Consider the following 22,562-nt stretch of genomic DNA (forward strand, 5'->3'; position numbering starts at 1 on the left):
TGGGGGATGGGGGGGAGGGGGAAAAAATAGGTACAAGTCAAGGACTTGTTAGGATAAGAGGGGAACATTTTAAGGGATCCAAGGGGCAAGCTTTTCCACACAAATTGTTTCAACGTTGTAAAACTTACGTCTTTTCGTGAAGCGATGGCACGATGCAGTGGAGTTAACCACATGTTATCCTTCGCATTAACACGAGCTCCTGTAAAGTATAATGATAAATGCAATAACATTATCTTGTGTACCGATAATAAACAGAAGCACTGATCTTCCCCCCCCCCCCCCCCCCCCATGTGCACTAGGTGTAGGGTTCCATCATTTCTCCCCTTTAAAACTACAAGGTTGTAACATATTTTAATGTTTCTAGATATGGATATGTTGCATCAACAGAAAATTCATGATCATTGCATATCAGCTCAAAACTGTAACCTGCTGTCTTTAGACTGGCACAGGAGTTTTGACCATTGTCCTGTCGACGAAGTCACTTCATGGATCCTTGACTTTCCCTTCCTGAAATGAACAATCAGCTCCTTGGTCTTGCTAATGTTAATAATAATAATAATAATAATAAGCATTTATTTTCTATAGCGCTTTACCAGGTGCTCAAAGCGCTTTACAAAAACAGTCATAACATAAAAACAAACAGACAAACTATCCTGACGGAGAAGCGGCGAACAAATAGCGCCAGCGTCCTCTCACGTCAGGGTCCGGCAGTAGACAACAAAAAGCACAGGACACACAGATACACACAGATTGTTGTCCTGGCTCCATTCAATCAGATTATCAGTCCTAAACTTGTCTGATCCATGTACCTATCCAAATGTCATTTAAATATTGTGAAAGTACCTGCCTCAACTACTTCCTCTGCAAGTTTATTCCATGTACACACCCCCTCCTTGGAAAAGGTTGCCCCTTAGAGTCTTCCCCTTACATTTTTCCTTTCTCACCTTAAACCTATGTCCTCTGGTTCATGATTCATCTACTCAGGGTAAAAAAGACTCTGTGCATTTACCCTATCTATTCCCTTCATGATTTTATGCACCTCTATAAGATCATCCCTGAGGCTCCTGTATTTTAATGAATAAAGTCTTATCTGCCCAATCTCGCCCTACAGCTCTTTCCTGCTTAACAACATTCTTCCGATAAGCAGGGTGACCACAACTCCAAATTTGGCCTCAACGACATCTTGTACAACTGAAACATAACATCCCAACTGTCATAGTTCCCCTATTGATGAAGGCCATTGTACCAAAGCTTTTCTTGACCAAGCTATCTACCTGTGACGCCACTTTCAGGGAACTCTGTACCTGTGCTCCTGCATCACTCTGCTCTACAACACTCCCCAAGGCCTTGCCATTCACTGTGAAGGTCCTGCCCTGGTTTGACTTCCCAAAATGCAACACCTCGCATTAAACTTTTAATCTGCATTAAATCTACATTAATCTGCATTAATCTGCATTAAACCTCACTAATCATTCCTCAGCCCACTCGCCTAGCTGATCACGGTCCTGGTGTAATTTGTGAAAACCTTCACTATTTACAATACCACCCATTTCAGCATCATCTGCTAACTTACTAATCTTGCTTTGTATATTCTCATCCAAATCCAGTAGTAAGAGAAGATATGCCAATAGCCTTTTTCCTACAAAATCTTTAGGTTTTCCCCATTGGTGGTGGGAAGCAAAGAAACTGAAAAAATATGCATAAATGCAGAACATTTCCAATAATAATTCCTTGATTTTTTAATGAGCACCATTTTTGAATCTATACAAAGTTTGATTTATTACAGGCCAAACCATTTAAAAACTATTGTTAATATTACTACTTGGTGTTCAGTTGAAACAGTACAAATTAAGCAGTATTTTTTAGTGAAATTACCTGACAGTATGAGGAGCTCAATAATTTCAGCATCACCATAATATGCAGCCGCATGTAGTGGTGTCCGTTTCTCCGAATCCTTTAGAAAAAAAATAGAATTAACCCCAGTAACAAAACAGGGCACTCTTCTAAATGTTATTAGTAAATCATGAAGTTGGGGTTGGTGATAAAACGTATTGAGAAAATGGACAGAAATACTGTAAATAGCAGATTAGCTCATGTCTATGGAATGGGAAAATTAAGATTTCAGGTCTGGGACCCTTTGCAATACCATGCAATATTGACATCTCTAACTTTTAAGAAACCTTCGCTTTCCCTCTCTCTCCATCCCTCCCCATCCTAGTTCTCCGACTAGTTTCACTGTCTTCCTGATTAAATATTACTGATTGTGTGCCTCATTGTCACCTTCCCCACAGCTAACAATGATCCATTCTACATTTTTCTTGATCTTCGTCCCCTATGATCTCTCATTTTCACACCTTACCCTTCCATATCTCTCTATGTCTCCCTCTCTCCTGGCTTTCAGTCTGAAGAAGGGTCTCGACCCAAAATGTCACCCATTCCAGAGATGATGCCTGTCCCGCTGAGTTACTCCAGCATTTTGTGTCTACCTTCGGAGTAAACCAGCATCGGCAGTTCCTTCCCCTCCCTAGTCATCCTACTAGTTTCACTGTCGTCCTGCTGAGTTTCACTGTTTGTAGCCACTCATTATCACCTTCCCCGCAGCCAATAATAGACCATTGTGGGCTCCACCTTTCCTTGATCATTGTTGCTGGCTTTGATCTGTCTTTTTGCATATCTTTCATTCAATTGTTCTATGTGAATTTTCATATCTCTCAGTTCCCTATCCCCTGACTCTCAGTCTAATGAAGGGCCTCAACCCAAAACATCACCCATTCCTTCTATCCAGAGATGCTGCCTGTCCCACTGAAGATGGACACAAAATGCTGGAGTAACTCAGTGTAAACCAGCATCTACAGTTCCTTCCTACCCATTTACGCAATCCTACATTAATCACATTTTATTGTTCTTCCCATATACTCATCAATTCCTCCCCCCATCCAACCTTTCATCTGCATTCTAGGGACAATTTACAGCAGATGATTTAATAACAAACCCACAGGTCTTTGCTATGTCACAGGACATCTGGAGGAAACCCACATGGTCACAGGGATAAGACCCAAACTCCATATAGTCAGCATCCATGATAAGGATTGAACTTTGACTCAGCCATTGTGAGATAACAGCTCGACTTGCTACATCATCGTGCAGTGCAAAAATTACTTATTTTACTAACCAGAGAACGAGATTTCGTTGTACTTCTTATTCCAAATCATGAGACCAAGTTTAACAGCTTGAGGAAACAAAGCACATTGGAATTTGCACGTTGAATATTCCCCCAAATATCATGGACCAGACTTATAGATTCTTTCTTTTTGTTGGTTTCCTTTTTCCCAAAATCTGAGAACAGGCTGGATAAACTGGAAGTACTTTTTGAGAAAGTCACTTGCAACAAAGCAGATAATTGTTTTCTGGTGGAGTTGACCTGGTAATGTTTTACCCAGAATCTTAGGAAAATCCTGTTCTCTTTTCAAAACAAAATCTTCCAGATTTTCTGGTCTTTTCATAGATTCTAGAAATATTTCAATAAATTACCGAATCTTTGTTCCAAGTGCACAAATGTACAAATAAAACCAGGTTTTCATCAATTGCCCAATGAATTATAGTCACTGAACAAGAAATATTTTTGCATTTATATTGTACTTCACCACTCCATGATGACACCTTAATGCTAATAAATTATTATTTTTTAAAAAGGCAAGGGTAACAATTATTTTGGCACAGCAAGCCCAACAAATGATTAAAAAAGATATATTCCATGCAGCTCAGTAAGGCACAAAATTAGTATTAGATCTACAAATCGTAGGCACTGAGGGGTGAACACACAGTACCCTAGCTCAGGTGAGAAAGGTATTAACTAAATCAAATTAACTGGAGTTCAACTGCAGAGACCAAGAAGGTCCCAAGAGATTTTCCAATTTAGCAAATCTTAAAAGCCGTCACTTGCCTCAGGGACGTGAGAAATCTGTCAACCAGGGATCACACTCCAACTCATTCTACAATGGCATTTGCTAGAAGGAATGTTGTGAATGCTAGATGGCAACAGGATTGTTTGGCTGCTCCAAATACCTCCAATGCTGAGTTCAGCAATTAAATAATACTTATTAGTCAAATAGAACCAAAATGCAAGGTAAACGAGGGTGAAAAAGGCAATAACAGGGTGTATTAATGGAACAGAATCTTGAAACAACCCTTCACATGCATTGAACAAATAAATTCAAGGACATAGAACACTGACTTTATTGCCCTTAGGAACATAGTTTCCATTAGGTACAGCATTACATGCAAATGAATTGTGTGCACAGTAGTTTGTGCACACTAGTGTCCCATATACGAATAAATAGGTTATTTCATTTGGTCCACTTGCTGCAAGATCATCTACACATATTGATGCAAATTAGGTTTTAACAACCTCCCAAAAAGTTGAGAGCAATCAGACCACCTATATTTTATCAAATATATAGCCACGTAATCTTGGAATAAATAATGTAAATTAGCCAAATAGCATGAGTAAAAAGCAGTCTGATCCTGACATCAGATGCAATATTATTCAGTGAAATTAACTTGCCCAGTAATCATTAAAAAGATTCAACATAACATTATTTCATTTTTCAAGAAAAGAATAGCATCTGTTCAAGGAACATAATTTCAGCCAAAAAGATGAATAGACCTACCAAAACATTGACATCTTCTGTTTTATAAATTAACACCCGTACTTCTTCAGAATCCCCGCTAAATATTGCATAGACCAACGGAGGCTAGAAAGAAAAGGTTTGTAGTCAGTACTTTTTAATGTTATTTATAATATATGCACAAAGATTCAAACAAACGAATGTAAGTGAAAAATTCAGAATTTTTCAATCTAAATTAAATAGGCACTGCATTCTAATTTTAAGAGATATGTTACAAACTATGAGAAAGCCATTCAATGTCAGTCTTTTGCATTAAAAATACTTTTTAAATACTTTAACGTCTTGAGTTCTCCAAAGAAAAAAATTAACTAAATGCCTATACACATTTCCTGGTTGTATTTCAGAATTCCAGCACCCACATCGTGGATACAATCTATTTTTCCTTCTTTCCAACAATATTGAGGTAGACAAATATTTTCAACAATCAGAAGTTGCGGGAAACATTCCGATATTTCCCACACCTCTGCTCTCACCACACAGAGCAAGGTCTACAGCAAGGTACCTCAACTTCCACAGATTATTCCTCACAATTTCTTCCTGTTCCAACAATATTGCAACATCAGAAACACATTCTTCTCCCGTTGCAGCATTTCAAAGAGACCATGCAAAGGGACTAACTGATCCATTCCTTCATTCCCACCAGCTACTCCCTAACCTACACATTTTCTCACCATGAAATTACAGCAGTTGCAACATCAACCTTTGCCACAAACCAGGAACCAAAAGACATTATCCAGGTGAAGCAGCAATTTACTTGCACTTTTGTCAATCCATTCTACTGCAGGTCACACAGTGGTTGTCTCTATAATTGAGAAACCAAAAACACTGATTGGTGAAACGTTTGCCCTGCACCTGCATTCAGTCTGCAGGGGCATTACTAACCCTCCAATGACACAAGCCACAAGAAACTGCAGATGCTGGAATCTTGAACAAAGCACACAAAGTACAGCAGAAATTCAGTGGGTCAAGCAACGTTTCGGATCGGGTCCCCTTTTCAGACTAATTGGAGTAGGGGGACAAAGCTGGAAAAGAGAGGTGGGGGCAGGACAAAGCCTGGCAAGTGATTGGTGGATACGGGTGAGGGGGGATTAGTTGGCAGATGGGTGGAGTAAGTGACAAATGTTAGGCATGAAAAGGAGACAAGTTGTCAAAAAAGGAGAGAGTAGAGTGAAATGTTTGCCCTGAGATTCCTATGGTCTGTTTCCACCACTCATTCTTACATCTTTAAATGACTAAATGTACGAGTTTGATGTTTTCATCTAAGAAGGACATCACACCACACAAATGTTTAAATTCTGTGAGGGAAAGCATCACAACTAACGGTATTAAAATATTTGGTTAAGTACTAATTGTAATAATTACAAACTCCTCCACTTTTAATGTTGCTTTTAAGGTAGAAAATAAGGATTATTTTTTAAAACTACCACACTTCCTATTTATTGCCATTTGCTTCATTTCCTGTAATTCAAGTTTCATTGTGAAACTACCTCTTTACTTGTAACTTCACAATCAAACATGAAGTGCAGGAAATGAAGAAAATGAAAAACTGCTGGCATGCAGAATTAAATCCTTTACAAAAAATACTGATGCTCTTAAAACATTTTTCTACAACAATCTCAATGGCCAATGCCAAAAATTATATGTGTCAAGCCCTGTAGGCACAACATACAATGGATTCTTTACTGCTGCGATGCAAAATATAATGATGCCAAATGGTATGAAGAACAATTCCTAGATCTATTAATTGAAAAATCGATAAAGTTACATCATTTTATTTAGTTCATTATTGATGCTTGAACAAAATACCAATGGAATACCAATAGTCTCAATAATGCAGAAAATGAAATAATTTGCCTTGAAGTATGTGGAGATGGGTGGGGCGAGGAATGAGAAGAGGATGCCAGCAGTGGTAGTGGCAGCGGTGAGCATCCAGATCCAGCTTAGGGGTGTGCAACCATCAGAGGCTGGAAAACGTGGCGGGCATAGTAGATATAGTTCGCAGGGTTTGTGGGGTGTTGGCTACAAGGGCCATACCACCCACTGGGACAAGGGGCATCTTGGTCAGCCTGACTAGTTGGGCCGAAGGGCTTGTTTCTATGCTGTGTGACTTTATGACTCCATGTTTATTACAGTCATCAAATTACAGTCACCTACACTAACCTCATTTACCATCACTTAGACTGTTGCTTTTGGTGCTACAGTCGATGGTACAATGATGCAATGCTCCATAAAGATGGGCTGAATGGAAAGAAGTGACGAGCGCATGATGGATTGGGCTGTATTCACCGCATATTGCAGGTCTAGACAGTGCAGTTACCATACCTGCCTGAAATGCAGCCTGTAAGAATACTTTCTGTAGCACATCAAAAGAGGTTTAAGAGAATCCTTGAGAATTTGCCAGAATCTTCTGACATCTAAGCAATCACACTGATGTGCTTTGTTGAACATCGCTTTAATTTGAAGGGGCTGTGTTAGGTTCATGAATCAAGAGTAAAGAGTGTTTAATTGTCATATACACCAACAACAGAACAATGAAATTCTTGCCTGCAGCAGCATAACATGCCTGTAAACACAATGTGCCTAGATAAAATTTAACCATTAAAATTCAATAAATTAATAACCCCTATACTGGTGATAAAATACACAAAAACCTTAGTGTAACCAAAGACAGTTCATAGTTCTTCCTCCTCATTGTTGTGCAGTGTTCAAGAGCCTAATGGTTGTTGGGAAGAAGTCATGGTTTTCAGATTTCCCTTATACCTTTTTCCCAATGATAGGAGTGCAATGAGAGCTCTGAGTGCTGTGGGTCTTTGATGATAATGGCCGCCGTTACGAGGCAGCACTCCTTATAAATCTCTTTGATGGTGGAGAGGTCACTCCCTGTGATAGACTGGGCAGCGTCCACTACTCTTTGTAATCTCTTTCATTCATGAGCGTACATGTTGCCGAACCATGCTGTGATGCAGCAGTCAGTACGCCTTTAGAAGTTCAAGAGAATATTTGTCGACATACCAAATGTCCTCAATCTTCGAAGGAGTTAGAGGCATTGATGGACTGGGCTCAGGACAGATCTTCAGAGATCTGCAAGCTAGAAACTTCAAATTGTTGACCCTCTCCACAGCCAACCAATCACTGAACACAGGTTAGTAGACCCTTAGTTTTTCCCTTCTGAACTCAACAATCAGCGCCTTAGTCTTGCTGATTTGAGAGAGAAAAAATTGCTCTGGCGCCTTTCAATCAGATTTTCAATCCCTCTCCTATACTTCTGATTCCTATACTTCTGACCAACAGTAGTATAGTCAGTGAATTTAATGACAGCGTCGGAACAGTGTCTAGATACACAGTTGTGGAAAAATGACTCGCACAAGTATCTACACAGGAACATCATGTATGCATTCTCATGTTGAGTAGAGGTGGATAGTAGTCATGTGTGCAGCTCCACTCACTTCACAGATTTTAAGGCATGCCAGGGTTTTACTTTTCTGACAGTAGACATAAAATGCTGTAGTAAATCAGTGGGACAGGCAGCATCTATGGAGAGAAGGAATGGGTGATGTTTCGAGTCGAGACCCTTCTTCAGACTGATGTCAGTTGAGTGGGCGAGACAGAGATAGAATGTAGTCGGAGACAGTAAGACTGGTGAGAGAACTGGGAAGGGGGAGGGGATGGAGTGAGAGGGAAAGCAAGGGCTACTTGAAGTTAGAGAAGTCAATGTTCATACCGCTGGGGTGTAAGCTACCCAAGCGAAATATGAGGTGCTGTTCCTCACTCTGACAATGGAGTAGGCCCAGGACAGAAAGGTCAGATTGGGAATGGGAGGGGGATTTGAATTGCTGAGCAACCCGGCGATCAGGTTGGTTAAGGCGGACTGAGCGGAGGTGTTCAGCGAAATGATCACCGAGCCTGCGCTTGTCTCACTGATATACAGGAGTTAATACCTGGAACAGCGGATACAGTAGATGAGGTTGGAGGAGGTGCAAGTGAACCTCTGCCTCGCCCGAAAAGACTGTCGGGGTCCTTGGATGGAGTCAAGGGGGGAGGTAAAGGGACATGTGTTGCATCTCCTACGGTTGCAGGGGGAAGTACCTAGGGTGGGGGTAGTTTGGATGGGAAGGGACGAGTTGACCAGGGAGTTGCAGAGGGAACGATCTCTGCGGAAAGCAGAAAGGGGTGGAGATGGGAAGATGTGGCCAGTTGTGGGATCCCATTGGAGGTGGCAAAAATGTTGGGAGGATTATATGCTGTTGGTATGATACTAGTTGAACAGGGATCAAGACCAAAGGTCTATTAGTTACTACACTTTGGACAGCGATCCAGTCCTTCATTTGAGTAATGATTAGACCATTCACTGAAGGTATCCGCTTTGAATGGAGCCTGGTTCTTAATCCTTCCACGCAACAGAATGTGTCTAATGTATCAAGACTCTTCAGATTTTGTATATTTGCTAAGGTGAGTGACAATGTCATCCCACTCACACTAGTTCTATGTTATCCCACTGTTGCATCCACCCTCTGCACACTCGGGGCAGTTTACAATGGCCAATTAACCTACAAACCCGCACATAGAAAACTCCACACAAACAGCACATGTGGTCAGAATCGAACCCGGGTCTCTGCCGTTGTGAAGCAGCAACTCTGTTAGCTCAGCCACTATGCTGCCCCATGCAAGCTGTTGTCCCCACTCTAAAATCAAATAGTCTAGTGACTTGTAAAATTTACCACTATTATTAAAATAATATTACTTTTACATAATTTTATTCATTTTAGCTACATGTAAGGTGCAATTATTTTATTGAAGCTCTTCCCGCAATTTGGGCATGTTCTTAATGCCTTAATTTGCATACACATTTCTTTTTCCAGTGCACTTCTACAATACAGTAATCTATGGACTATATCCTGAATGTAATTACTTCTTTATAATCTTTTATCTCTGTCAGATGCATCTTATTATTTGTTGTTGGCAGAGTAGAAGAAAGGGACACATCATTCATGTTGTTCATAATAATTACACCTATCCCACTTACTTTTCCTTCAATATATTTTTTGAACCTTCCAAAGTTTAATTCTCAGACCTCGGGTACAGATTATAGATTTGAACATTATAAACCAATAGTGTAAATATTATTCCATATACATTTCAGCCATTAGCATCCTTAAAACTGCATCCCCAATCAAAAATAAATCTTACATTTAATTTTAATTACAAATTCACTAGTACACTTCTGCTTTTTACTTTTGCAGAGAAAATGCATACCACACTGGGCATAAAAACAGAATAAATGCAAGAGCAAGATTATTGACGATTCTATACTGAGGAGAGAGATTGAGAATAGAAAATACTTTACAGTCATGCACCATGGAAACAGGCCCTTCAGTGCAACTTGCCCTTGCCAACCAAGATGCCCCATTTACACTGGTCCAACCTTCCTGCGTTTGGCCCATATTCCTCCATAATCTAACCAATCCATGCAAACTCCAAATGTTTTAAAAATGCTATTACAGTACCTGCCTCAACTACCTCCACTGGCAGTTTGTTCCAAATACCCACCATCCTGTGTGTGAAAAAAAGCTGCCCCTCAGGTGCCTTGTAAATCTTTCCCATCTCACCTTAAACCTCTATCCTCTGGTTCTTGATTCCCCAACTCTGGGTAAAAGACTCTGCACATCTACCCCATCTAGTCCCCTCATGATATTTTTTCACCTCAAAAAGATCACCCCACAGCCTCCAAGGAATAAAGTGCTAGCCTGCCCAACTTCTCCCTAATGCTCCATCCCTTAAGTACCAGTAACATCCTTGTGAATCTTGTCTGCACCCCTTCCAGCACAACAACATTTCCTATGGCAGTCTGACCAAAACTAAACACAAGACTCCAAATGCGGCTTCAACAAAGTCTTGTACAACTAAAATATAACATCCCAACTTCTACACTCAATACCCTGATTGATGAAGGCCAATGTACCCAAAGTCTTCTTGACCACCCTATCTACTTGTGATACCAATTTCAGGGATCTCTGTACGTGCACTCCCACATCCCACTGCTCTATAACACTCTCCAGGGCCATGCCATTCACTGTGAAACTCTTGCCCTGGTTTGACTTCCCAAAATGCAACACCTCACACTTATCTGCATTAAACTCTATTAACCATTCCTCAGCACGCTTACCCAGTTGTTCAAGATCCTGCCGTAATTTTTGATAACCATCTTTGCTATCTGCCATGCCACATTTAGTGTTATACAATCATGTCTTTCTATATTCTCATCCAAATCGTTGATATAAACCAGAATCAGCAATGGGCCCAGCATCGATCCCTGAGATACGCCACCAGTCACAGGTCTCCCATCCAACAAACAATTCCCCTCAGCTTCCTTCCATGAAGCCAATTCTCTCTCCAGTTGGTTTGCTCTCCCTGGATCGCATGCAATCCAACCTTCCAGAGCAGCCTACTGGTTAACACTGTATGTAAATTACAACGTTAAAATAATTGATGGGAGGAAGGCCAATTTCATTGGAATGAATGCTGATATAGCTCATGTAGAGTGGAAGTCTTGAGGAAATAGTTGAGGAACGAAGGAGATTACAAAATGTGAACACTGCCCGGTCCATCAGAGGTATTGACCACCTCATAATCAACGGGATCTATAAGAAGTGCTGTCTCAAAAAGGCAGCCAATATCATCAAGGATCAACACCGCCCTGGCCATGCTCTCATTTCACTCCTGCCATTGGGAAGAAGAAAAAAGGCATAGTCCGGTTTCAGAAAAAGCTTCTTCCCAACAACCATCAGGCGAATAAACACTATGAACTTCAACTAAACTCTGAACTACGAACTGACTGGGTTGCACGAGGAACTTTGGGCATTGTTTTATTTTTGCACCATATTGTTTTTTTTACTTATTTAAATTTTTCCCGTTTGGTTATTGTATTATCTATTGAGTACCGTGTTTATAAACTTGTTGTGCTGCTGCAAGAAAGAATTTCATTGTTCAGTTTCGGGACATATGACAATAAAACACTCTTGACTGTTGAGATGCAGCCGAAATACAATCCCATCAGAGGCAAAGGAAAGACACACAAATCCAGTGAGTGCTTCCAGACTGTTGATGCAGGAGAAGATGGCGAAAGCAGGAGTACGAAGGGAATTGTAGTGGGTTTAACAATAGAGGCGAGAGAATAAAAACAGACAGCTTCTGCTGAACCTGAATAATACAGCGGCCTTAAATCGAAGTCAAAGTCAAAGTCAATTTTATTTGTCACATACACATACACGATGTGCAGTGAAATGAAAGTGGCAATGCCTGCGGATTGTGCACAAAAAAGAATTACAGTTACAGCATATAAATAAAGTTAATAAGTTACTATAGTGTAGACAAAAAATTTAGTCTCTGGGGTTATAAAAGTTGACAGTCCTGATGGCCTGTGGGAAGAAACTCCGTCTCATCCTCTCTGTTTTCACAGTGTGACAGCGGAGGCGTTTGCCTGATCATAGCATCTGGAACAGTCCGTTACTGGGGTGGCAGGGGTCCCTCATGATCTTGCTTGCTCTGGATCTGCACCTCCTGATGTATAGGTCCTGCAGGGGGACGAGTGTAGTTCCCATGGTGCGTTCTGCCGAACGCACTACTCTCTGCAGGGCCATTCTGTCATGGAGCAGAGTTTTTAATTCTAGTTGACACATTAAAAAGGCAGATGTGAAGACATCAGAGAAGATTCAGAGAATGTTTTTTTAGGATGAGGGACTGAAGTTGAAAGGATAGATTTAAAAGGCTGAGTGTTTGCTTAGAAGGTGGCTGATAGAACATTTGATAGAAGTATACACAATGATGCTCTGGGCAGAGTGGATAGTAGGAGGCTGATCCTGTAGGTAGAGAGATCAAAGGTACGAGAGGTCACAAGTATAGAATAGAGCAGAAAAGAATTAAGTGCGACATAAGACTATTTTTAAGCAAGTGGCTGGAATCTGAAATATATTGCCTGCAGCTGCACTAGAACCAAGACCCATTGTGGCCTTTAAGAAAGAACTGGATATACATTAGGCAGTGAAAAAATTTACAAGGCTATGAAAAAAGATCAGTGAGTGAAACTAATGAAGCACTCTTGCAGCTGACATGAACATCGTGGGCCAAATGACCTCTTCTCTGATGTAAATATTATTTGACTCAATTACAATACTGCACGTGATTACTACATTCATGCAAAACTTGTGTATTCCAAGATGCGGAAATAGTGTCATGTATGTTTGAAATATATAAAAACACAGCCTTCATTGTATTTAAACAAAGAACAAATGCTACAAAGTGGCACAGACTATTGGATGTTTTCCCATACTTAATTTGGTCAAGAGATTACAGACGACAGTTACTGGGAATTTTCCAAGTTGCTAAGAATGCCCAAAAACCGTCTTGGTGCTTTGCTAATAAAAGCCTCAAAAGGATATCGTGATTTATATGATCATCTGTACTAAGAACATAGATATTGTTAACAATATCTGGATCAGTGCTTGGAATATTGTGGCCATTATGGAGACGTCTGCGAGAGGGAAATGTTCCAGGATTTCAATGTTTCACACGTGATCGAAAGGGAGGTAAAAAAGGTGGAGGAGTTACTTTACTAATCAGGGGGAGTGTCACGTCGGCACTCAGGAAGGACATGCTAGACGGTTCTTCCACTGAAGTGATACGACTAGAGCTCAAAAATAAGAAAGGTGCAATCATTCTAATGGGAATATACCACACACACACCCAGCAGTAGGCGATAGAAGAGATATGTAGACAGATTACGGGTTTCAAGGAGGCAGAATTTGTTTGGTATATCCAAGAGGTTTTCCTGAAAACAGAATGTAGATAGTCCGACTCAAGGAGAGACCATTCTGGACTTTGATTTGGGAAACAAGCCTGGACAGGTGTTTCAATAGAAGAGCATTTTGGGGACAGAGATCACAATTCCATAAGTTTTAACATAATTATGAACAGGGTAAGTCTGGACCTTGGGGAAAAGTGGTAGTAAAGTAGAATACAGTATTATTAGACAGGAGCTTGGGAGAGAAAATTGGGAGTTGTTATTGAACAACACATCTGCATCGTGGAAGTAATTTAAAGGCAGCTGATCAGAGTGCAGAATTGGTATGTTGCAGAAAAGGAGAAGGGATAAGGATGACAATGTAAGGGAACCTTAGATGACTAAGAGAATGTAAATTTTGTCAAAAAAGAAAAGGAAACATATGTAAGGTTTAGAGAGATTAAATCAGGCAAGGCCGATGATGAATGTGCTTAAAGCAAGCAGGAATGGACTCAGGCGGGCAATTAGAAGGGCTGAAATGAACCATAAAATGTCATCGGTGAGTTAAAGAAAATCCCACGATTTTTTTTATATGCACATTAACCAGGAGAAGGTAAGACCACTCGAGGATTAAGGAGGGAATTTAAGCTTGGAGTCACAGGATGTAGGAGAGGTACTAAACAAGTGCCTTGTATCTGAATTCAGCAAGGAAAAAAACATGGAGGATAGCGACATCAGTGTAGGGAATACTAATATACTCGGGGAATTTGAGATCAAGAAGGTAGTGGTGCTAGGGCTCTTCAAGAGCTTTAAAATGAATAAATTCTCAGGGCTCGAGGGGATCCATCCAAGACTATTGAGAGAGGAAAGAGAGGAAATTTCAGGAGTGTTGAAGTCAAGTCAAGTCAAGTCAACTTTATTTGTCACATGCATATACAAGATGTGCAGTGACAAACTGCATTACTGAAATAAAATCTTGGCTTCAATCAAACTTCCTCAAACTCAATTGCAACAAATCTGAAATCATCATCATTGGTCCAAAAATGCTCACCAAATCCACCCAAAACTTCATCCTCAACATTGATGGTCTCCCAGTATCCACCTCACCTCACATCCGGAATCTTGGAATCATCCTTGATCAAACCCTCTCCTTCGACAAACACATCAAACACATCACAAAGACAGCCTTCTTCCACCTCAAAAACATTGCCCGTCTCCGTCCATCCCTCTCCTCCACAGCTGCAGAAACCCTCATCCACGCCTTCATCACCTCCCGTCTGGACTACTGCAACAGCCTCCTCTATGGCGCACCCTCAAAAATCATCAATAAACTTCAATACATTCAAAACTCTGCTGCCCGTCTACTCACACACACCTCGATCCGTGACCATATCACCCCCGTCCTTTATAAACTCCACTGGCTCCCCATCCCCCAGAGAATCCAGTACAAAATCCTCCTCATAACCTACAAAGCCCTCCATAACCTGGCCCCATCCTACCTGACCGACCTCCTCCACAGGCACACTCCCACCTGCACCCTCCGCTCTGCCGCTGCCAATCTCCTATCCCCCCACGTCCGGACTAAACTCAGATCCTGGGGGGACAGGGCTTTCTCCATCGCTGCTCCCACCCTATGGAACTCACTACCCCAAACCGTTAGAGACTCCCCCACACTCACCACATTCAAAACATCGCTGAAGTCTCACCTGTTCAGTACTGCCTTCAACCACTGAAGGTCACCTCACCTACTGTCTCCTTTCTCTGTTCATTTATTTATTTACTTATTTATCTATTTATTAATTTCCCTATGTTCTCAAAATCTCTGTAAAGCGTCTTTGAGTATATGAAAAGCGCTATATAAATAAAATGTATTATTATTATTATTATTAAATGAAAGTGGTAACACCTGCGGATTGTGCTAAAACTACAAAACAGAATAGAATTTTTTTATTTTTTTTAAAATAAATTAATACAGTAAATTAAATTAGTCCCTGGTGATATGAGAGTTAACAGTCCTGATGGCCTGTTGGAGGAAACTCTGTCTCATCCTCTCTGTTTTCACAGCGTGACAGCGGAGGCGTTTGCCTGACCGTAGCAGCTGGAACAGTCCATTGCTGGGGTGGTAGGGGTCCTCCATAATGTTGCTGGCTCTGGATCTGCACCTCCTGATGTATAGGTCCTGCAGGGGGGGGCTAGTGTAGTTCCCATAGTGCGTTCAGCCGAACGCACTACTCTCCGCAGAGCCTTCCTGTTTGACCGTCTGCTCTCTAGCCATAGGAGAGGTCCCGGAGGACTGGAGTAGCCAATGTAGTTAATTTATACAAGAGAAAAAGAGATAATTCAAGGAATTATAGGCCAGTATGCCTCCTGTCAATGATGGGAAAGCTTTAGGAGAGGATTCTTTAGGATAGGATTTACTGTTATTTGAAAAATGAGCTAATTAGGGACAGTCAATGTGGCTTTGTCCATGACAGGTCATGTCTTACGAACTTTAAGTTTTTTTGAGATTTGATAAAGTCCCTCTGGGTAGGCTGATCCAGAAGATTAAGAGTCATGGTATTCACGATGACTTGATCATTTGGATTCAGAACTAGTTTACTCACAGAGGACAGAGGTGGAAGTATGTTATTTTGGATGGAGGTCTGTGACCAGTGGAATTCCACACAGATGGTTCCTTTGTGTTTGTGATTTTATGATAAAGATCGGCTACAGAAATGGGTTAAAAAAAAAGGCAGATGAAGTTCCAACTGAGCCCATGTAAGGTGTACTTTGGGAGGTCGAATGCAAGAGGAAAGCATACAGTGAATGGCAAGACCTTTAATAGCATTGATGCACAAGAGGAATTTAGGTCCCAAGTCCACAGCTCCCTCAAACTGTTAATAACTAGTAGAGTAGTAAAAAAAGGCATATGATCTGCTTGCCTTCATCAGTCAGGGCATTGAGTACAAGAATAAGGAAGTCATTGCAGCTTCATAGGATTTTGGTTAGGCTACAATTGGAGTATTGTGTGCAGTTCTGGTCGCCCATTGAATTGTTTTTCAATTGAACTTGAATTGTTTTCTCTGGAATGGCAGAGGTTAACAGGAGACGATAAAAGTATATAAAATTATGAGAGGCATAGATAGAGCAAACAGTCAGAACCCTTTTACCAGGGTGGAAATATCAAAGACTGGAAGGGTATAGCTTTAAGGTGAGAGGGGCAAAGTTTAAAGGAGATGTGCAAGGCAAGTTTGTTTACACAGAGGGTGGTGAATGCTTAGAACACACTGCCAGTGATGATGTTGGAGACAGATATGCACATGACTATGCAGGGATTGGAAGGATATGGACCGGACTTTTTAGAGACTTAGAAGTTACAAGATAATGCCGGAACGTGGAGACTCTCTGCATGCTGTTCCAGCAAAAGATCTATTGTACTTGTGTATTGTGTGATTGGACTGGATAGCATGCAGATTAAGCTTTTCACTGTACCTCTGTATACATGACAATAATAAACTATTGGAACTTTTTGTGCAACACAGGATATAATATTCAATCTCTCAACCTATGACGAAAAGCAGACTAACAAACGAACCGCAACAATCTGATTACACGAGAAAATCCAAAACATGTATGAGAAATGAAAAAAGATAAGACATGACTTGCAATGTTCCAGTCAAATTGTGACGTTATGTTCTCAGCATTTCATGCATCATCTGTTTCTGGATATATGAAGCTGCATCTTCACGACATTGTAGGCAAAAGTGACATAAGTTCTAGGAGCAGAATTAGACCATTCAGCCCATCAAGTCTACTCCGCCGTTCAATCATGGCTGAACTATTTTTCCCCCTCAACCTCATTCTCCTCCCTTCTCCCCATAACTGCTGGCACCGATCTATGTGGAACTCCACTGGTCACAGACCTCCATCCAAAATAACACACTTCCACCTATGTCCTCTGTGTGTGAACCCGACACCCTTACTAATCAAGAATATGTCAAACTCCACCTTAACAATATCCATTGACGTCTCCTCAGCCGTCTGTGGCAATGAATTCCACAGATTCACCACCCTCTCACTAAAGAAATTACTCATCTCTTTTCCAAATGGTGTATCCTTTTATGGTGTGGCTAAGGTCTCTGGTCCTAGACTCTCCGCTAGTGGAAACATCCTCTCCACATTCAATCTATCTGGGCTTTTCACTGTTCAATAAGTTTCAATGAAGTCCCCCATCATCTTTCTAAACTCCAGCGAGTACAGGCCTAGTGCCTTCAAATGCTCATCGTATGTTAACCCAATCATTGCAGGGATCATTCTCATAAACCTCCTCTGGACCCTCTCCAATACCAGAATATCCTTTCTCAGATATGGGGCCCAAAACAGCTCATAATACTCCAAATGTGGTCTGACCAGTACTTTACACATGACATTCTTGTTTTTGTATTCGAGCTCTCGTGAAATAAATGCTAACATTGCATTTGCCTTCCTTACTTCCGATTTGACTTGCAAATTAATTTTTTGGGAATTCTGAACCAGCATTCCCAAGTTCCTTTGCACCTCGATTTTTTTAATCCTCTCCCATTTAGAAAATAGTCGACACCTTTATTCCTACTACCCAAATGCATGATTCCACGCTCTGCTACGCTATATTCCATCCTTCTTTGTATTATCTGCACACTTGGCCACAAAGCCTTCAATTCTCTCATCCAAATCATTGATAAACTCATGAAGAGTAGCAGCCCCAGCACCGACCCCTGCGAAACACCGCTAGTCACTGGCAGCCTACCAGAAAAAGCTCACTTTACAGCTTTATGCCTTCTGCTGCCAGCCAACCTGCTATCCATGCTAGTATCTCCCCTCTGATACCATAGGCTCTCATCTTCTTTAGCAGCCTCACGTGCAGCACCTTGTCAAAGGCCTTCTGAAAATCCAGGTAAACCACATCCACTGACTCTCCTTTGTCTATCCTGCTATTTACTTCCTCAAAGAATTCCAACAGGTTCGTCAGGCAGGATCACCCTTTCACAATACCATGCTGACTGTGGTCTATTTTTATTGTGTGCCTCTTAGTACTCAGCTACATCATCTTTTATAGTGGACTCTAAAATCTTACCAACCACTGAGGTCAGACTAACCAGCCTATAGTTTCCACTTTTCTGCTTCACTCTCTTCTTGAACAGTGGAGTAATATTTGTAATTTTCCAGTCGTCTGGAACCACCCTTGACTCCACTGATTCTTGAAAGATCCTCCACAATCTCTAAAGGCACTTTTTTCAGAACCGTGGGTGGCAGTCCATCTGGTCCAGATGGCATCCACCTTCAGACCGTTCGGCTTCCCAAGCCCTTTCTCCTTAGTGATAGCCACTCCACTAACTTCCATCCCCTGACTCTCTTGAATTTCCGGTATGTTGTTGATGTCTTCCACTGTGAAGATTGTGTGAAAAACATTCAATTCCCCCGCCATTTCCTTATTTCTCATTATTACTTCTCTAGCATCATTTTTCAGCGGTCCAACATCCACTCTTGCCTCCTTCTTACTCTTTATATATCTGAAGAAACTTTTGCTATCCTCTTTTATATTATTGGCCAGCTTACTTTCGTATTTTATCTTTTCTCCCCGATGTGCCTTTTTAGTTACCTTCTGGTGTTTTTTTTAAAGCTTTCCAACCCTCCAGCTTCCCACTAATATTTGCAATATTATATGCCTTCTCTTTTAGTTTTACGCTGTATTTGACTTCCCTTGTCAACGAAGGCTGTCTCATTTACATGTTAGAATCTTTCTTCCTCCTTGGAATGAAAAGAACCTGCCCCTTCCAAATTTTTCCCAAAAATTCCTGTCATTGCTGTTCCACCATCATTCCTGCTAGGGTCATTTTCCAATCAACTTTAGCCAGCTCTTCCCTCATCCAATTTCATCTTCTTCCTCGCAAATTGCAGGTTATTGCATAGTTAACACTTTACAGGAAATGTCACCAAAACTTTTTAATGAAATGGATTGATGATAGGAATAGAACCAAGGTTAGCCATAAAAATCTCTTGACAGTCTGTGAAAGCAAAGCTAAACCAATAAATATGAGATTATTAATTTGTTTGAACAAGATTTATTTGCAACGCTGATGTATGTTGGACTGAACTGTAACCATACAGCAAACAGACCACTTAATAGAAAACTAATTTCAGAAAATAATGCATTAGCTTATGTCTATTTTACGGCATCTACCATGGTTTAGGCACTATTCTCAAACAAATTCAAATTATTTGTTTCTGCCTCAATTTCAAAGAAACACAGTTTACACAAATTATCAGCCATTATATACCACATAACTGTTTTCAGTTATGCATATACACAAAAGTATGAATTTGTAATAGAAATTAAATTGAAATTTCATGTCAATGCAGGAATAACATTTCTATTTTATCCCAAAAATAAAGCCCAAATTAATCCAAAATTAATTCAGTAGAATATTTCAAAAAATTTCTACACTCAGCACAAAATTGTGTTTCTCCCCAATTAGAATTTTTTTTTTAGTTTCAATAAAAGAAAAAATCTTCATCACTTCTCTGATTATGCATCAAAAATTAGAAATGATCTCATTTTGAATTATGTTTACATTATCCTTAGACCAATTAAAGATAACCACATCAATTGATATTGCAAGTTCAATGCCTCAGATGTCTGCAGTTAATTTCAACGGTTTGAAGAGACAGAAATAGGAACAGTCCTTCATATGCAACATAAACCTCCTGGTTCATTATATACGGATAACTAAACATTAAGTCCACCAACACAACAGAAATCCTGCCATTAATACAAAGATCGGCTTATTACTATAGAACACGACATATATCCATCCTAAAGGCTCATGACTCTATGACTCATTAAGATTTGCTGCTTTTATCCCTCAAGGCCATGTTCCTGCAGGATCCTTTGTGGCTGCTCTGTCCTTTGTTCTTTTCCCATGATTTCCTTAACATCCAGAAATCTCTTGACCTCAGTTATCAATCAATTTAATTACCAAGCTTCCACAGACCAGAAAATTCAGAGCAGAGAATTCAAAAGATTCACTGTCATCCAAAGAAAGATTTTTTCCTTGTCTTGGACTTTAAACAGCATACCCCTTATTTGGATATGCCCGATTCTAGATTATGCAGCCCAGAAAAAACATCCCCTATCTTCAGTCCGTCAAGCCCTGTAAGAATTTTGTAAACTTAAATTAAAATTCCTCCCATTTTCCTAAATTATAGGGAATACAGGTCAGAAACGGAGACAAAAACTGTACACAGTACTCACGGTGCAGTCGTACCAAACCCCGCACAACTGCTGTTGGACCTCCTTACTCTTGTATTCAAATCCTCTCAGCTTAAAAGCCAATACGATATGGGGCTTTCAAAATTGCCAAACTACCTGTATGGTATTGGGGGTAGGGTATTGACGTGGATCGAGAACTGGTTGGTGGACAGGAAGCAAAGAGTAGGAATTAACGGGCCCTTTTCAGAATGGCAGGCAGTGATTAGTAGGGTGCCGCAAGGCTCGGTGCTGGGACCCCAGTTATTTACAATATATATTAACAATTTAGACGAGGGAATTAAATGTGACATCTCCAAGTTTGCAGATGACACAAAGCTGTGTGAGCTGCGATGAGGGTGCTGTGAGGGTGACTTGGATAGGTTGGGTGAGTGGGCAGATGCAGTATAATGTGGGTAAATGTGAGGTTATCCACTTTGGTGGCAAGAACAGGAAGGCTGATTATTATCTGAATGGAGGGGACTGTGCTATATGCTTAAGGTGCTCCTGTGCTGACGGTTGATCTATTGTGGCTGCAGGTCGAATATAGTGGGTCCAGGTCCTTGCTAAGGTCAAACTTGATATGCGTCATGACCAAACCATGATAAAACACTGAAAAAAAACCCCATTCTGACCATCATGTTGGTGCAAGCATTTTGATGATTGAAAAAGTTGCTCAATAAATCAGAAATGGTAACGAGGATAGCCTGAATATGCCGTTGTGGGGGGGGGGGGGAGTCAAGGCACTCACATCAAGGATAAAGTCATGATTGAGATGGTCTACAAAGTGTTCATTTCAGCAAGCACTGTTTGCTTTTCTACCCCCGTTACATGTAACCCCATTCCTGTTTAAGGCCTCCTGCACTATTCCCATGAGGCCAAATGTGAGCTTGAATAACAGCATGTTATAGGTTTTCAGTCCAAATATCCAATTTAACAATTTCAGGTAATGCTCCTCCTCCATATCTAAAATGGCCAGGTCTTCCGTAGTTTATTCAGCCACACTTTACAATCTGCATATTTTCTCTCTCCTTCCTCATTAATCTATCAAAAGTAAAAGGTTTTGTTAATAGTTTATTTCATATATTCTGCTTGGTATAGATGCCAGGACTCTTTTTGCAGGTACAAATAGAGTTGCTCCCAAGTACTGAGAGATACATTTCAGAACAAGTTTTCCCTGCATCACCCTCTCTGCAACTTGAAACCTATTTGTCTTTTCTCCAAATTCTGTTGAAGGGCCTTTAACTAGAAACATCAACACTTTCTCTTTTCACAGATGCTGTCCCATCTACTGAGTACTACCAATCACATGAAAACTGGTAGGAAGGAACTGCAGATTAAACCAAAGTTAGGCACAAAAAACTGGAGGGACTGCAGTTTAAACTGAAGTTCGACACAAAAAAACTGGAGTAACTCAGCATCTCTGGAGCGAAGGAATGGGGTGACGTTACGGGTCGAGACCCTTTGTCAGACACAGCTTTTTGTGTCTATCTAACACTAAAACTGGAGTAGGGAGTCTTTAATTAGCAGATAAACAGGAATTTGTAAACCAGCAAAGGTCAACAGCAGTGAAACGCATGGTTCAAACCTCATCTTAATATGACACTTCAAGATTGCATATAATAATTGAGGAAGTTGCAAGCAATAGGATCATTTGATTACCTGTAACACACCCTTAAATGCTTTGTTGCAATACTTTCTATAGTCAGCTTAATTAACTGAAATTGTAAAAATATTTCATTGTGCAATGTACACAATCTCATAGAAGTGCAGCACCGTTGTTAAATTACCATTGATTCCAAGAGACAAGTTTGAATTACACCACAGTAATAGT

At 40.6% G+C, this 22,562-nt stretch overlaps 1 protein-coding gene across 8 annotated transcripts in view; it reads right to left on the bottom strand.

The window, feature by feature from the left end:
* Positions 1-22,562, bottom strand: part of LOC144596051 (serine/threonine-protein phosphatase 6 regulatory ankyrin repeat subunit C-like) — a 143,249-nt gene that overhangs the window by 99,967 nt on the left and 20,720 nt on the right. For all 8 annotated transcript variants that reach the window (XR_013547562.1, XM_078404147.1, XM_078404143.1 and 5 more), the window contains exons 2-4: positions 4,671-4,754; positions 1,876-1,954; positions 129-199 (exon numbers count right to left, since the gene is read on the bottom strand). Coding sequence is in view for 7 of the 8 variants with exons in the window: in XM_078404147.1 (XP_078260273.1) it covers positions 129-199; positions 1,876-1,954; positions 4,671-4,754 (234 nt within the window). In the remaining variant the exon portion in view is untranslated. The remainder of the gene's footprint in view (positions 1-128; positions 200-1,875; positions 1,955-4,670; positions 4,755-22,562) is intronic.

This window comes from Rhinoraja longicauda, chromosome 8, assembly GCF_053455715.1.
Source record: "Rhinoraja longicauda isolate Sanriku21f chromosome 8, sRhiLon1.1, whole genome shotgun sequence".
Classification (NCBI taxonomy): Eukaryota; Metazoa; Chordata; class Chondrichthyes; order Rajiformes; family Arhynchobatidae; genus Rhinoraja; species Rhinoraja longicauda.